General features: G+C 48.6%; 2 protein-coding genes across 8 annotated transcripts in view; one reads left to right on the top strand and one right to left on the bottom strand.

Annotated features, from left to right (window-relative positions):
• GLYR1 (glyoxylate reductase 1 homolog) overlaps positions 1–15,983 on the bottom strand; it is a 31,811-nt gene extending 15,828 nt beyond the window's left edge. For 4 of the 6 annotated variants that reach the window (XM_005887814.3, XM_070362772.1, XM_005887812.3 and 1 more), the window contains exons 1-7: positions 15,863–15,983; positions 14,776–14,812; positions 13,765–13,844; positions 5,518–5,656; positions 4,728–4,970; positions 1,144–1,230; positions 227–283 (exon numbers count right to left, since the gene is read on the bottom strand). In XM_005887814.3, coding sequence (XP_005887876.1) covers positions 227–283; positions 1,144–1,230; positions 4,728–4,970; positions 5,518–5,656; positions 13,765–13,844; positions 14,776–14,812; positions 15,863–15,900 — 681 coding nt within the window. In that variant the 5' untranslated portion in view covers positions 15,901–15,983. The remainder of the gene's footprint in view (positions 1–226; positions 284–1,143; positions 1,231–4,727; positions 4,971–5,517; positions 5,657–13,764; positions 13,845–14,775; positions 14,813–15,862) is intronic. The other 2 variants (XM_005887813.3, XM_070362774.1) reach the window with 1 other exon arrangement.
• Positions 15,984–16,177: 194 nt separating this feature from the next.
• The window catches only part of UBN1 (ubinuclein 1), a 33,148-nt gene continuing 31,659 nt past the window's right edge, over positions 16,178–17,666 (top strand). Inside the window, exon 1 of one of the 2 annotated variants that reach the window (XM_070362770.1) lies at positions 16,178–16,849. The gene's annotated coding sequence lies outside the window, so the exon portion shown is untranslated. The remainder of the gene's footprint in view (positions 16,850–17,666) is intronic. The other variant, XM_070362771.1, reaches the window with a different exon arrangement.

Below are 17,666 nucleotides of genomic sequence, written 5' to 3'. Positions count from 1 at the left end.
CACAAACGTCTCAAGCACACAGCCACGAAGTTTTAAAAGCTTCTTTGGGTTCCTTTTAAATCTTAACAATGCCTGATTCATGAGTGGTCCTCTACGTGATTTAAATTTAACTAGTTGCTCTGGACAGAGTACAGGCAGCGGACTAGGGTGAGGCTCCAGCGAAGCAGCACTCTCCCCTCAGGCTAGCTCCTAAGGGAGGATCAGGAACCTCAAGGAACAAGCTTACCTTCTCAGTTTGGCTGAGCAGGAAGTGATGGAAATGAGGGTCTGCATCTTTAACAGGCTGAAATCAGAAAATGATTGAATAAAACAAATTATCTTCTACCAGAGGTCACCTCCTACTGATAACCAGTCTCTACCCTGGCTGACACACCTTTGGGAGCTGAGCTTACAACTACCTGGGAGCTTGTTTCCCACTCTGGTTCTAAGCCTTTCATAAACAATGCCCATTCCAACTGGAGGAAAACTGGCTTCAAGTGGAAAAGAATGGATGTTTCGGCCAGGCTGGTGTATAAATTACTCCCAAACACTGTGGAAAAATAATTAAAAAGTGTACCAGTGATTTTCAAATCCAGCATTCACCAGTCACTTCAGATGACCCAGCAGACCAAGCCAAATTCTCAGGCTCCTCCAAGTCATAGGATTTTGGACCCCTCGTACCTGGCGCCAAATGCTCATAGAGGGTTAATATTAACAGGAAGGAGGAAGCAACGACTGCAAGGCTTTCAAGGGCTTTTCACACACAGGCCCAGCAACAGGGGAGCAGCGGGCGCACCCACGCCAAGGGTAAGGCAGCGTGCAGGTGACCAAACATCACAGCCGCGCACGTGACCAAGGTATGTCTATAAAGTACCAAGTGGGAAAAAACTGCAGAATGATCCCACTTTTGTAAAAATCAACACTACTCCCCAAAGCGAAAACCTGTAACATGGATATGTGATTATATACCTGATGGTTAAGTGGGTATGCCAAACGGTCTGGAGCGAGTTAAATAAACTTGACAGCAAGCCTGCGCCAGGGTGGACTCGCACACTTCTGTATTCATTGGCAATTAAAAAGTGTCGGGAAAAGCACACCACACAGTCAGGCTGGGAAACCAGCTCTGAGGCTGGGCTTGTCATGGGCCAAGGGAGGGGTCATTACCTCACTCACGTTCGGCTGCCATTTAAACGTGGCCATGGGTCCAGCCATCATCCCCTTCACAGTACTAGACTCAGGGATGCTGAGGTCCTACAGAGGGAAAGACAGGTGGTCACAACACTGTGGCACCTCAGGAACACTTGTCTTCCTCCCTCAATTGGGGGCCCCTCTTCACTGCTTTGCTTCCTTTAGTCACACTCCGTCCCAAACTATCCTAGCCAGCTCCATGGTCTCCCCAGGCACAGCTCTGATGACTGTCTTATTGGGAGAAACAGGGCAAGTCTTTGTCAACACAGAGGGAAGTTCTCTTTTCTCTGGTCCAGAATGACAAATGTGCTCCTGGGCCAAAATTCCTCAAGGATGGAGGTAACCTGAAAGACCAACTGTGGTCTGCAGTGTGATCAGCAGGTCACAGGGAAAACTCCTTATTGCAAATAACGAGCATTAGGAAAACAGTACTGGCTTCAAAAGGAATCCATCGTATCTGAAAAGAAACTAAGGAAGCCACGTGGTGCAGTGAGGAGATCGGCCCAACATTTTAGAGCCACTAAGTGATGAAGCCAGAATTAGATCCTGGGGCAGTCAGGATCCAGGAGTTCATTCTCCCCCCAGACAGAAGGCAGGCGCCGTGGGGGCAGGGAGTCAAGAGCTCAGTGCAGCAGGTCAAGCTCTCCACTAGATAGCTGAGGTGAAGTGTCAGGAGGACCACTGAGGCTGGGAGACAGCAAATGGGGACAGGGACACGAGGTAAGCCGGGCAGAGGGGCAGGAGCAGACGAGCTGTACAGCTTTATCCCTAGATCTCCAGACAGGCGTGGAGATGTGCAAGACGAAACAAAGCAGCCCAGAGCAGTGCTGCCCCAGAGAAGCTGCAGTCACGATAGACGTGTTCTGTATCCGCTCGGTCTAGGCACGTGTTACTATGGAGCACCTATCACGTGGCCAGTGTGACTTGAGTAACTGGATTTTGTGTTGAATGTAAATTAATTTAAATGTAAATAGTCACTAGCCTAGTGACCACAACAACAGAACAAGAGTAAAGCAGGAACACAGCTGTCCACCCAGCACTGAGCAAAGGCCTCCACCCCTGACTCCCTGCCTGAGTCTGGATTTTTAGGAGAGCCACAGGATAGTTCTGTTTTGCCCTGTGGTCCGTGCCCAGAGTCCCAGTTCTCCGCTCAGGACTCGAGCCCCAGAGAGAGGGTGAGTGTGCACCCCCCGAGCATGGCTCCCCCGTGCAGCTGGACACAAACCCAGCCTTGGCCTTCCCACACGTAATCAACACCCCTGTCGTCAAGCTCAGCCTTTTCCGTTAATCCTCACGGGACAGAGGATTATAGCTCAGAACAGCACTCATCTGGGGCTCTGCCTAGCTAGACTACTCACTCTGCTTCAGTGAGGAGCTCGCAGCCAAATGACAATCACTATAGCAACACACACGTTTGTGTGAGAAGAGTCCCTCCACGTAAGACTGGCAGTAGCCCCCAGGAGTGCACTACAACCACCACACTCTCACCGCACAAAGGCTACTGCTGAAAAATAATAAATGTGCAATGTTTGTCAAATGTATAGTGTTGCAGGCACTGTCTTATCTGCTTGGCTTGTGTTACTCATTTAATTCTTAAACCTAAGACGCACTGTTATCTTCAATGACCAGACAAGGAAACTGAGGTGAAGGGAGCTGGCCACGGTCGCACAGCTGTAGCAGGTCATGGAGACCCCAGGGCCTCCTCCTTACCTCTCCTTCATACTTCCCTTTACCCCCAAAGAAACTGTTTCTCTTCAGGGTGAGCACAGGAGGTGGTGAGATCCATGGTGTGAGATGCCAGACACTATGCATTTGGAGAACAGATAAAACCCGACAGCCCAGATTTCTGTGGGTCCCCAGGAAATCAACTCAACCGGATCAATCCAGATCACATCTCCTGGAATCCTTCATGCCCCACACCCGGCAGTTTCTAAGCTCCCCTCACTCTGGCCGGAGGTCCCCACTGCTCAGCTGCTCTCATCTATCGTGTCTTAGGTCACTGAGCAGCCAGAAGGGCCTGCTCTAACACAGAGGTTGTACTGCGGCAGCCGACAGGCTGAATGTAGTCCAGAGTGATGCTCCTTCGTACTTAGAAGCGTTGTAAAAATTTGAATGAGCTTCTAATACTTAAAATAGGAACATTTCACTTAAAATCTGTATTTCCAGCTTCTCTTGAGAAAAACCAAAGGATCTGGCAAAAGTTGGCTGGGAGCCCGAGGGTGGGGCACGGCCTCGCCAGACGGCAGCTGCTGCCACCCTAACACCTTCGGCTCAGTCTCCTGCTTAAGCACCCTCTTCCCGTCCCTGCCTGGTCTCGCTGGTGTCTCAACCTGTGCGCCTCCATCTGACATCCAGCATTCATCACAGCCCCATCATCCCAGGTCTGTGCCGGCCATGTGGCTTTCAGTCTCCGATCCTGCTCTAACAATCTTCCCCTGGGTGCTGACAGATTACCTGCTCCACCTCAAATCTTCCTCCTTTGGCTCCCAAGACCCACACAGATCTTTCCGGAAAGGTGAGAGGTATGTTACTTCTGCCTCACTTCCCTTCGTTGGCTCCACCCACTTCTTCCAGCCTTGAGTTGTGGGCATGCTCTCTGCAAAGCCAACTTCTTCCCTCCCCTCTCCTCTCTCCTGGCTTTCCCTCAAGACAACCACAATCAGGGCTCTGGGATCTAATGTCCTCTCTAGATATTCGCTCCCCCACACCAACATTTCCATCCTACGTTCCTGGATGCCTCCCTGGTAGTCTAGACATCCCTCAATGTCATTACACACAGAACCGGTCCTCTCACCCCAAAAGCCAGCTCCTCTGCTCAGAAGAAAGGCAAGTTTCTCCAGGTACAGACTTGAAATCATCTCCTTTCCCCTTTTCTCATCATCCCCTAGATGTAACCAGTTACCAAATCTTACCAACTCCTCCTCTGAAGTGCTTCTCACATAGTTCCTTTCAGTATTTGCTAACGTCCCCCTCCCCTTGCCCAAGGAAATCCTACTATGAATGCACACCTGACGTTACCCTTCTCATCGGCTTTGAGCCTTCCTTCACTGCCAGCTGTGACCCGTAACACACAGCCTGGCGCACACCGCCACCTCCACGTCCAGCTCTAACACCTTCATGCCACCCTACTGACTCCGTGGCAGTACAACACTGCTTAAGCAGACCTGGAGGCTCTCCACGACCTAGTGACAAGCTGCCTTTACCCGTCTGTCCTCCTCCTCGTCCTGTACTAGGACTGAGACTATGCCCGCCAACATCAAGCCCATGTGGGCTGTGCCCTTCGTCCGTGGAAGCCCTTCCCTTCTTTCCTGCTCAGCCCTTGCACGCTGGCTCAGTGGCCCTTCTACTCCTGACCATGTGTCTGGTCGAATGCCTGAGTTGTGTTCCTATTTCACGCCTGTGCGTCCAGGCAGTACCCTTTCCCTGTCTGCAGAATTCTTTAGGGCAGCACAGAGCAGGGGGCCCTACGTCCGTTCAGGGAGCTGAAGCACACAGGAGAGCTCGACTCTGCCCTGTACGAAGGACAGTCACCAGTCCCAGAAGCTAGAGACAGAACCAACCTTCTCGTCCTTGGGGGGCCGACCCCGCTTCCGGGGACTCTGCTCCTGGGCTCTCTTCAGAGGGGACTTGGAGCCTCGCTCTGAGGAGCCTGAAGGCACCCTCTTCTTTCCTTCTCCCATGTTCTTCTTCACCTTCCCTTCAGACAGGCTAAGCTTGCGCTTCTCATCACCTGAGATTGGCCTACTTCTCTCCTCACTGGAATTACGCCGATTCTTGTCATCAGCAGAACTGTGGGATGATGTCTGTAAGTTTAATAATAATAGTGATAACCACCACAATGGCTGCTACCATCGCGACCCCTATTTACACGGGCCACTCCCGGTGGTGAGCACTTTCTATACATGCGTTATCCACATGAGAATCCTATGAAGTAGGCGCTGCTGTCATCTCTGCTTACATTTGGGCAAGTAGAGTAAAATAAAATTCAAGTCATTTGCCCACAGTCCCCAAACTGGATTTACATTTCAGGCAGTGGACAGATCCCAGAGGCATGCTCCTAACCTCCATAAAAGGGAGAAGGCCTGTGCTGTACTCAAAAGCTGAGGGACTTCTGCTGGGTCCAAACGACTTTCCTGAGGCCAACAATCTATTCCAGAAAGGTCAACCAGATGCATGGAGTTTCAATCTGACCAGCAAAATGCTGACGCCTTAGACCTGAAGTAGCTCTCTCCCCACTGGCATTTCATGAGAATAGAGTTTCAGGTTCGGGTGATATTTAATCTGTTAGTTACTATGCAAAAAATAACCAGTCCAGAGTCGGCACAAAGTGAGAATCATGGGGCCTCTCACCTGGTCCTTCCCTTTGGCTCTCCTGAGGAACTCCTCCACGGCGTCCACAGCTTGCTGGAATCGCTTCCCCTTGTTGATCTTTATCATTTCCTCCTTATGTGCATGATAGGGCTTGAGCTGTTCCACTTTGATCCAGGCACTGGCAGAAAACATACAGAGCACGGACATGATCCACACTGCTTGTGCCTCAAGTATCCAAGTCCTCATCCCAGCAGACTGCAAGTATCCACTCAGTTTAACTGGTCTTTGAAACAGGCCTGCCATGTTTTCAAAACATAGTACTGCCCACCCCCTAGACTCTTGAGCCTAAAAGTATGTTCTCTGGAAACAAGTCAAACCACCACCACCACCAAAATCAGCATCCTCCAAATAAAGTCACTGTTGCGGGTCATTTCCACTATCATTCACCAGCCTTCCACGCTGAAACACACACACACTGCCACTAGCTCAGGACAAAGGAGACCTGGACATGCACCCCCACCCTCACTAACACAGCACACATGGCTCCATGTGGATCCCAGGAAATCAGGGCTCTTGGCTCTATCAACCACAGCAGCATCACTGCCAGTCAAAAACCTCAGTCAGACCGATGACCTGTCAATCCCAAGACTCAGGAATGCTCCGAAAGCTAAAGAAAGGCAACAACTTAAAAAACCTGCTGTTCCTGCAGACGTCTGCAGTCTCGGAGCTTGTGTTTGTTCATGAATGATTGTACCCACGGCTACTGAACCACACAAAACAGGTGACACACAGTTCAGAACAAGAGCAGCAGTCACAAAAGGAGGCTTTCAGAAATACAACTCTGCCTGTGATTAAAGGGAGAGGAACATAATCTTCAGATTTTGATTCCCACCACCAATGCATAACACGTGAGAATGAAAAGAGCCATCAACCCTGGAATAACTGGCCTGCCACACTAACCTGCATGAATCTGCCCCCATTGGCTTTTGTGGTTTCCTTGAATGACGGTCAGTTTCCAAAACACCGTACAATGGAGAGAATTATAGGCTTGGCAAGGTTAAGAGTTTATTTACATATTTTACCCTGTAAAACTCAAGAGGTTTCATAGCATAACCTTCAGAAAAAGTGGGTCAGGTCAAGGATATAGAAATGGGGCTATTACATGAACTTAGGCTTCTTTTCTTTAGAGAAAGCTAGAGAACACTCACTAATAATAGTCAAGTGCTAGCCTCTGCACATAAAAACAGTGCTACCACCCAGCAGCAGCCACCTGCGCGTCAAGTGTTGTGCTAGTGGTCGTAATAATGGGTCTGTATAAACACAACCTCTGGAACCATCAGTCTGCAAACCAAGACTAGGCATATTATCTGTGGGTAAACAAGACAAGTGAGAACAAAACAGTGAATGGGGACCCGGACGTTGGTCTCACTGCAGATTTCCAAAAAGATGAGGTAAGCAGGTACCTTCCAAGTGACCATCTCATCCTGAAGTCTGAAACTGGACACAATAGACCCATGGGTCCAATCTATAAGGAGGAAAAATGGAATTAAATTGACCCCATATTATTCAGCAAGTGTGTTTACACCGTTAAGGCCAAACCACCAGCACAATCAGATGAAAAGCAAGTCAAACTTTCAGATTAACTGGGAGCTCTGAGGTGACAAATACTCAGTTATCAGTGATCTTAGAGACCTACAGTCCTCAAAGAGACCTCCTCCCTCTCCCAGCTTCAGGTCAGATGCTGAGACCTGCACGCATTCCTAGCATAAGACGGACAGGGTGGTTTTAATCAAGCCTCCCTGAGAAAGGACTGTAAGAATCCTAAGAGGGATTCCTAAATCCCTCTTCTCCAATCTCGACACACTAATGCAGGACTCAGAGTAAGTGGAAAGGTGAGGATATTTGTGGAGGAAGCCCCAATGAACCCAGGCCTATCTTCTGTGGAAGCATTTTAAGTGGATTACTGAGTTCTGCCAAGAGAACAGTAACAGTCAAAGTTCATTCATCCTAAATAAAGACTAGCATTTGAGATACTAAAATGACATTTTCCTCTCTTATGACCATATTTGAAAAGTGAAAATAAGTTTGCTGCAAGAAGCAACAGTGTAAGTATGACTTCAAGAGAAATGTTAATCTAAGAAATCACCTCCTGCTGGAGAAACATCCTGTCATCTCGGAAAAACAGTAAATAAAACACGAGCCCAGCAGAGCCCTAGTAGGATTATCTCCTGAAAGCACGATGAACTGAAATTCACTTTGGCCATTTCACTAATTTTTTCTCCAAAGGCTATACTGCAAAACTCTATCTCCTTAAAAAGGGTGTGCTTTTCAGCTGGAGCTTCAGTAAGGCCCTACTGAGGCCAGCCAGGCAGGGATTGGCATGCAACTGGTGCTCAATAATTCCTCAGTAAATGAAATCTTCCAGGCACGTCAGGGAGGCTGGACTGCTGGCCTCTGGGCTATACAGGCTTTTTGTGGTTGTTGCTGTTGTTTATGTGTTTTTAAAGCGAGCATTCTGTTTCTTTGCTTCATTTAAGCTGTAAGTTTTGATTTCCCTCAGTGTGCTCCTAATGCCTAGATGGAGCTGCACTTTTTCCAACCAATTTGCTGCAGGCTGAGAAGTCAAAAAAAAAAAAAAATCACGCTTAGTCAAGTTGTGTTTAATGAACTGGCTTTGCTTCTGTATTCAAGGAAGTTAATTACACATTGTTTGTAGAAGTAAATGCCCGAAAACAAGCTAACTGGCAATCAGTGAGGTCACTATAAAGAATGAAATGGAAGGTCCTTTAAGATACTCGGCTAAGTGGAAAATGGCAAGATACAGAGCAGTGTATTAGTACGCGAGCACTTGCACTAAGACAAGGAAAAAGGGACATGCAACTTCCTGATGAGGCGCCCAGTGTCTCGAGGCCCTCTCGTAAGAAACTAGCATAACTAGATGCCTGTGGGCCAGAGACTTGAGGGGAAGAGGAGGAATGGAACTGTCTCAACAGTTTAAAGCTTGATTTGGGGAGAAACCGTAAGTATCTATTAATCGTAAAAAAACAACAAATCATGGACTTCCCTGGTAGTCCGGTGGCTAAGACTCTGCACACTTAGTGCAGGGGGCCTGGGTTTGATTCCTGGTGGGGGAACTAAGATCCCACAACAAAGATCTGGCACAGCCAAATGAAAAAATAAATATTAAAAATCTGCATAAATGAAATAAAATATCCCTCAACAGATCAACAACAAGGGCCCATGCTGTAGCACATGAGCTATTTCTACTGAGAAGGGGGCTCTCCCCATGACTTCCTTGTGTAGGTCTGCTCAGGTGGGTGACTACTGCCTGGCTGCCGGTGTAACTGTACCTGTAACACAGCCAAGAGCAAACTTACCCTGGTAATCCGATACACCTCCTACAAATACTTTTCATTTGAGAACAGAAAACTTCCCCTAAGCCACCCTCTGATTATACATTCAAAATGAATGTAAAAATCTCACATTTTCAGGCTTCTCTGGTGGCTCAGTGGTAAAGAATCCTCCTGCCAATGCAGGAGACATGGGTTCAATCCCTGGCCACATGCTGTGGAGCAACTAAGCCCGTGGGTCACAACTACTTTAGTCCTGGCAACAAGAGAAGCCACCACAGTGAGAAGCCCTCGCACCACAACCAGAGAAAAGCCTGCACAGCAACAAAGACCCAAAAGCCAAAAATAAACATTAAAAAAAACCCCTCACATTTTCAAACACTTTCATAATTCTGACCCACCTTCCTCTTAATTAAAACTAGACTGTACAGATACCATAGGGAAGAAGCCAGTCTATGAATGATCTCAAACACCCACATATATGTCTCAGACTCCCGGAAACAGTGACCTGAGGGGGGAGAGAGCATACAGGCAGAGGCCACAGGTGAGAACAAGTACACAGTCAGACAGGTATGTTTGCCCTCCATCTGGATTTGGTGAGAAGTACTTAGTAAATAATTCTCGGCCCCCCTCCCACCAGCTTAAATCAGTCACAGAGGCTGAGGATTACTGAGTTGTTACAAGTCCAAGTCTAAACTATTCAGAAACCAAGACACCTCCCCTCAAATGCAAATCAAAAGACCAAAAAGGTCACAAAACAGGTAACAATTTCAGTTAATTACAAGCAATGACTATCATACAGATGTCAACAAAGACTTGCCTATAAGATAAAGAAAATTTTTGTTTCCAAAACTGGACAACATTCCCCAGTGCTGGATAAGGCTCTCAAGCTGCACCACCGACATGGCCAGCCACTGCTTTCCATGCCCGTCTCCACGAGGGGCCTGCCCCCTGCCCCCGGGCGCTCTGCTGGAGCCATGGAGGGCGTCTCACCTGAAGGGCCGGAGCCGCTGCCAGCGCTCTCGAGGATCGCGGCTGTCCAGCTCTGGCAGAAGGACACTGCTGGCTCAGTTCAAACACTGGGGAAGCGGCTCTTACTCCCTGCCTGGCTCAATCCTTCAACCATTATATAGTGTTGGAGGCAGGGAAAGTGGGTCAGTCAGGCGACAAGTGAAAGGGGGATGCTCAGATGGGTCCAACCTGCCGTGCCCCTAATTACGAGGCACAGATTTTTCTACAAGTTACTGATATTTCAGCACTCACTTAGACACCTCACAACCGGCCTCCCACCTTATATCTCGCTTGATGTAAAAAGAACTTCAGGCTGGGACCTCGGACATATTATCACTTAAGTCCTTAAGTTTCCTGCCTCTCAGTTTCTATATCTGTTGAAAAATAAGAACCGGAACAACTACCTTGTTTCCTGAAAGGGCTGTTGTGAGGAGCAGATGTGAAGGCTGCTATACAAAGAGCTGTTACGGACTTATACAGTTTGCCCACAGTATTCTTTGAACTGGTTTGTTTTCCATGGGTTTTGCACACCTGCGAGCTGAATGAACTCCCTCCATTCTGCCATCCATGGCCACTGAAGAAACTTTGAAACCCTGAGCTCAGTTTCTGCTCTGACGGGCAACCACCTGTTCAAGGTGGGCCCTCATGCACCAGAGATTTAATCCTGGGCTGTGGTCACATGGTGGAGTTATCTTCCCCTCTGCATTTTCATGAAACAGAAAAGGGCTGTGGGCAGTTCCCATGTAGCGACCCAGGCTCAGAGAGTGCAATCGGGCCATCTTGTTAAGTCCTTCCTGTCACAGGGGAGGCTGGCTGGGAAGGTCTAATCCTCTCTTCCTTTTTGTGAGGGGGGAGCAAAGTCAGGAACGAACTCTGTTGGCATCCTGGTGACATCACTCTCAGGTCCTCTCTTCTTGGTTCTCTCTTTCAGTGGGAGAGAAACACAATTTTCTAGGTTTTGGAAGGAAGAATAGAAAAAAAATCAGGTTTCTAAAAGATAGGAACATGTCCACCGAGGTCAGGACACGGTGCCCAACAGAGCCTCCAGGATGTGCAGGAGCAGGCCTTAAGGGGAGGTAGAGTCTGGCTTCTGCCATAGCCACTCACAGCTCTGTCCGTCACAAAGCAGTTCTCACCCCTGAAGTCCACTTGCACTTCCTGACTGAACTGTATCTCACACAGCCCTCCTTACACACAGTCCTAGACACAGCCCTCCTAAACAGTCACACAATGTTTATTCTACTCACGGTGCCCTTTGTCAAAACACCTGAGGATTTATGGTCAAGTCAGTGTTTCTCTTCTTAAGGTCAATTATTTCATCAATTCTGCTCAGGTTCTTTCCTCAGTTTTTGCTTTTTCACATTAAAGAGTTCTCTCTCACCCGACTTAGTCCCCTTTCCCGATGTTAACTCCATCAGATTCCATCAGGAGCACAGACTAGACAGCACACAGTACCCCTGGCTGGGAACAATGTAGTTTTTCCATAAAGGTGAAACAGTGTAAAAATAAGAAACAAAGAGTAACAAAAACAAAACATCAGCCAAACAAAAAAGGGGGCACAACGTATCATTTTGTGTTCAAAGCCTTTAAGGTCCCAGACCACCCTTCCCAAACAGACCCTCCACATCCTACCCTACCATGGTCAGGGTCCTGTTCTTTCTCTCTCATATTTTCTTTACTTAAAGCCACCTGCTTCTCATCAACTTTTTTGTAACAGATCTAACCCTAACCCAATGTTTGTTGAACACCTGCTCTATGCCAACCAATACAATGAGTAAGTGATGCTACTTTCTCATAACTGTCGGGTAGATTGTTGTCCCCACATGTGGACAAGGACCCAGAGGCTTAAAAGTCAAACAGCCCAAATCACAGAGCAGGTGAAACTGGTATCTGAATATACATCAGGCCGGTAACAATCCAGAGCTCTGTCACCAAAGTAATCTGCTACTAAGAAACAATCTGGAGATTTCGCCTTCAGAAGATACAAAGATTCTAAACTCTGCCTCAATGCTGACCACTAGTTAACTCTTCTCTGGTTAGAGAAGTGCTGGAGATCCTTCCTTTGTTTCCTTTCACTAAGGCAACTGCTTAGCCACAAAAAGTCAACATATTAGTCCCCTCTTAACTTAATGGCTTTTTATGAAGAACAGTATCAAGGAAGTTTAGAAGGCTAAAGATACTGTATCTAGCCACTGCTGTGTATGGTGTATCCGCCTGCTTATGAGTCTCCTCAAAGAACTTCTTAACATCATCACCATCACTAACACGCTATTTTCGTGTCCAGAAAGCACATCCTTTTCACTGGCTTCACTGGTCTGCCTGGCTGAGTGCTTGAGTGCTGAGATACACTCAGCTCCCATTTTCTGTGTCCTATTTATACACAGGGACAGTTTATTTTTCTAGACTTTCAGCATGTTAAAAATTATCATAAAAACACAACGGCTTTCAGGTCCCCTGTAAGCTGTTTAACTCTCCACTTTCTATGAGTTTCCATTTGTGTTCCAGACTGGTGACTTCTTCATTTAGCTAATCAAGGTAGGCCAACAATATTGCCCTGCTCTCCTCAAGCACAGGTTCTTTACCTCTGGGAGGAAGTCTTTCTCTGTTCACACATTCAACTTATCTCCCCTGGTTTATGGTATCCTCACTGCCTGGAACACCCCTACTGTTCCTTTCCAAATTCTACCCATCCTCCAGAGTTTGATCCAAATCATGTCTCTTCAAGAAGACTCCTTTGACCCCTGTCCAAATTTCTCCCTGCTGTTCTCGATTTCTCCTTGTTCTAGAATCCTTTATTAATTCCACTCCTTCTACACTTCGTCCCATCTGAAGTGTTTATGTCTTGTTACCTCAGTTCCCAGAAGACAGGGACCATGGCGTTTGCTTTCCCAGAAGTTCTCTTTGGTGTCTGGCTGCGCATTCAGTACTTGTTTTATGCATCCAGATGATCTTTCTCATGACGTGCACAGCACTAGCAGAACATTCCCTCTTCCAGACTGTCTCTGGCTCTCACAGCTCTGGGCCAGTGACTCCCTTGAAATATTGCCACCAAAAGGCTGCTAAGTTGGTTTGAGACAAGCACTGGGGCTGGGTATGTCGGTACATGTGTGTATGGTGAATGCAGACATGCCATGCAAACTCTAAACCAGGATGAGCACTCTGACACAAAAACTTGCTAGTGAAGAATACCATTTATAAGAGATTTTCCTATGGAATATCATATATCACTTTCTACAAGCATATATTTTTCTTCAAACCCAAAGCTACATTTTCCTTTAAGAACCACATATACAAACACAATTACTTAGAGAAATTAAACCATCTAGCTAGAACCAGGCAATCAACTTGATGGAGTGATGAAAAAGCTAAACAAGTCACTGGAAACACGAAAACACATTCCTCCCTTTGCTGCAATTTATTATATGGCCTATCAAAGAATCTCAAATTAACAGTCCTGATTTCAACTCTAGAACACATCTGGTTAAAAAGCTTTACTGTTACAATGCTAGATCAAATCATCTAGTTTTACAAGAACAAGGCTAAACAACTACTTTTATTAAGACAAAAGAAATTTTAGCTTTCACTGTATAACTCATGCCCGAACCACAATGATAAACAGCCATTAAAAGAGAACCAAACAAAAACAAAAGGATCTGCCTGGAGGGGAGAGGCGTTGAGTAAAGAGATGGGAGAACCTATCTCAAAGAGGTGATCACATCTAGAAGGCATCGCCCTATTTTTCAACTGACGTGTGGGAGATAAGAATAACACTTTTTATTTAGGCAGAAACCAGAAGGATATGCCATTTTCATAGACCATGATAAGACTGAATTAGGAGTCCGAATTAGAATATTCACAAAGCAGCTTCAACCCAGGGAAACTCCCAAACATAGGGAAAGTGAAACTCTTCGTGAGTACTACTCACTGATCTTCTGTTCCAAAAAACTTTACAAAGAAGCATTTCTTCCCACGTGGTTTCTTTAAGTCCTTGGGTGGGTTAACAATCTAGAGGATGAAAGAGGAAAACAAAAAGTTTTCTTCCACAGTGATAAGTTGGTAAGAAAAAACATGAAATAAAAGAAATATGTCTTAAAAAACAAAACCAAACACAGGGCCTAGTTTATGTCCAAACCTGGTGCTTTTCTACTGAGATACGTGGAAATGTGCAAATATTCCAGGAGTTCCCAACATCTACTATTTTCTATAGTGTTCAGTAGATACAATATCTCTTTAACTAAAATGATCCTGTTTTAAAAGTATTACTCCCTGCAACATGACCCTGTCATCACTGAAGAAATATACGAGACACTCCTGAAAATTCTTTTGTACAAAGAGTTGAGACAGGTGACAACAACAGTGATGAATAAATCAGGCACTGCAAATGCCATATTGCAAAGACAAAGTCTAAAGACATTTCCTGGGCTCCAATCAGGAATATAAAAACAGAACATTTGGAAAGCTATGAAGGATTGCCTCATGCAAAATGTGGAATGCCAACTTCTGCAGAGATGCACCGGAGCAGCACAGATGGTAAAATGGAAGATTTAAACTTAGTTGGGACAAAAATACTTTGACTTTTCACTAACCTACATTCAGATTTTTTTTCTTCCCGGAAAGTTTATTTTCTTCTCCTTTTGTTCGATTTATGCAAAGCTAAATTCAAGTCATAATGGATTTTCAGGATTAAAAGACTATCAAAAACCACTTCTGAGTCAAGAAATAATAATTCACTGCAGATTAAAAGATCTGGTTTATGTATACTGCCTTTTCTAAATAAACTGATACTAAAGAAAAAAAAAGAAAAACAAAAACCCGTGTGTTATTTAAATAAGCCCAGTTTAACTCAATGCTAGAGTCTGTGGGGAATTCCATCTTACATGCTCCCCCTTCCCAAAGTCAACTTAAGACGTTCTTCATTCAGTAGCAAGACACTCACCTTTCCCGGCCAAGGAGGATACCGGCCGAGTTTCCCCCTAGAGAAAACACAGAGAGTCAGCATTTGCCCTGGAAAAGCAACTCCAGCTCCTTCAACACACTCAACATGCAATTTATTTTTCCTAAACCTCCACCTTCACCCTCCACTGCCAGACTAAAAGCTGGCAACAAGGAATTCTTAAACGTGGCTTCCACAGCTGGGCCCAAGATGCCCAAATTCCTCAGAAACGCAATGCAAAAAAAAAAAAAAAAAAAAAAAACGAAGACTTCGGTGCGCCAGGTATGTGCATCCTTCTGAAACCACCGAGAGCCATTTGTCTAGAGCCTGCCCGTGACGTGACGGGCGTGGGGGGCAGCTCGCTCTGTAAACACAAGACTTCCCCTTCACAAAGTCTGGTTTAATTCACCAGCCTGGCTTTGACAAAACGCTAAGAGAAGCCCTTCCTCCGGGTCGAAGAGACAGGCTGCGCAGCTCGAGGGAGGCGGCTCCCGTCTCGGTCCGGGCGGTTGTCCGGGACACAGAAGCTGACAACGAGAGGCACCGGTCACTGCCAAGCCTTCGGTTGTAATGGAGAAGTGTTCCCTTCATTTCTTCAAAGCGCAGCGCCGGCAGTCAGCTTTCGACACCCCCGGGCCGAGCCGCCCGCACAGGTGGGTTCCGTCGCGCAACGCGGGTGTCGAAGCGCTTTACCCAGACGAGACGGCCCCGCGGGCTCCCAGGCTCTCCTGCTCTTCCTGGGAGCCCCCCAGCCCAGACCCCGGGGCGAGGAATCGGACGTCCGTGGAAGCCGCGCGGCGCCGGGCACTCTCCTCACAGTGGGCCGCCACGCGTCGGGGTCCGGAGCACTGCTCTCCCCAGGCGGCCTCGGTGCTCGGAGCTGGGCCCACCGCGGCCACCCTCGGCCTCAGTCCCCCGGGGCCAGGCTGCCCCTTCCGCCCGGCTTCACTCCCAGCGCCGGCACCTCATCTCGACCTTTCTCCATGACCTGGAGCGCGTAGAAAGGCCGCCTCGGGGCAGGCCACACACCCCACGCCCGGGGAAGCAGCTCCCCAGCGCACCGCTGTTGGCCCCGGCCGCCCGGACTCACCACACCAAATCGCCGAGCCGCAGACTCACAGCCGCCATCTTACCACCCAACCACCGCCGACGCACGGGCGGTTGGGAACATCAGGTTGCTCCGGCGCCGCCCATTGGAGTGAGGCGGACCACGTGATAGGGGCCGGCCGTCCCCCCCGGCCACGCCGCTGCTCTGACGTCACCGCGCCCGTCGGGGCTTATTGGCCGGCCGAGCGGCACGTGACCTGGGCGCCGCGGTCTCCGCGCGCCGGATCTCCGAGACTCCCGGCTCCTTTCCCCCTCCCTCCGGCTCGTGACAACGAAGCGCCGCGGTCTGAGGCTGCGGCGGCGGCGGCGGCGGCGGCGGCGGCGGCGGCGACGGTGCGGCCGGCGGAACGAGCGAGGGAGCCGGCCGTGCGGCCCGCCCCGCCCCCGGGCCCTGGCCTCCGGCGCCCGCCCCGACAGCGCTTCCGTTACGGCCGTTAGTCCGGCGCGGGCCCCGGGGCCGGCCGCGTCGGCGCGCCGGTAGCTGCCTTGACGGACTTTGGCGCGGCCTGGAAGCCAGCGCTCCGCCCGCTCCCGGGGCCCCGCGCCCGGCGGGCTCTGCGTGGTCGCTCCCGCGTGACGGACTGGTCCTTCGGGGCGCGCTCTCTAACGGCCGGGGTCTTGCGGGAGCCGCTCCGAGCCTGCTTCCGCGCCGCAAGTTCTCCCCGGGGCGCAGCGCTGCCCGCCGCGAGGTTCCGAGTTGCCCGGCCGACGTGGAGCCGGCGTCTCTCCGCTTCCTCCTGGGCCGGCATAGCCGGCGACCCGCCCCCTCCTCGCTCCGCTCACTACCCCGGGCGCGCGGGGGGACCCGGCCATGGGCCGCGGCGTGGGCCGACCGCCCGCCGGGAGGCATGGCTCGGGGGCCGGCCGCTAGCGGAGCCGCCGCCCGGGCTCTCGGGCCGGCATGAAGACGGCAGCGGGGGGCACGAAAGCGACCCGCGGGGCCGTAGGCTGCATTGCTCCGGGGACAAAGGTGCGTGTCTTTGTCGGGTTCGGGCTCTCATGTCAGTCTTGTTGTAGTTTGACACTTTTGGGGGAAGTTGGGAGCAGGCTGTTTTTTGACAGCAGGAAGGCAGCAGATGCTAAGGCGTAGTTTATCAGTGAGTTAAGACTAAGCCGTTCAATGGGGAAGTGGGGACAGCAGTTGAGCACAGCTATGCCTACACGTCAACAGCCCAGGTAGAAAATAAAAAATTTTTAAGATCCCCAGTTCTAGTTGTAGAGCCCAAAGAACTCAAGGTCGATGTTGACTTAATTTAGAACCGGACTTTTATTGAGCCATCCTATGCTCCAAAAAAAAGGTGGCAGGTCTACACTCTGTCTCCCAAAGGTATACTGGTTGTAAGAATGGGGTTTTAGCGAACTCGCGGCCCGGTTTCTCTTTACAGTCAGCTTCCTCTAAGTACTAGTTTCAGGACAGCTAGTTTCAGGAGCTGTCATTCACTGGTAACTATTTCATGTTGTTTTAGAGACTAGACCGATCTTTTTTAAAGCATATTTAAGTTTCCAGGAAATAAGAAAATTAAACACATCTTCCTAGTTTAAGAACTCTTAATTTTTGAGAAATTTTGAGAAATTTGAGAAATAATGACTTAGTAAAATTCACGAATTGTACATCAGTATCAGACTGGACCCTAAGGACATTTGTGATAGAGCCGGGAACATAGTAATGAGTAAATATATTGTCTAATATTATCTTGGTAGTTCTAGCCAATGCAATAAGACATGAAACAGAAATAGAACATTATTTTTCGGAAAGGAGGAGACAAAATTATTATTTCTGTGATAGG

Source organism: Bos mutus, chromosome 25 (assembly GCF_027580195.1).
Source record: "Bos mutus isolate GX-2022 chromosome 25, NWIPB_WYAK_1.1, whole genome shotgun sequence".
NCBI lineage: Eukaryota > Metazoa > Chordata > Mammalia > Artiodactyla > Bovidae > Bos > Bos mutus.
This window is presented reverse-complemented; position numbering and strand designations above follow the sequence as displayed.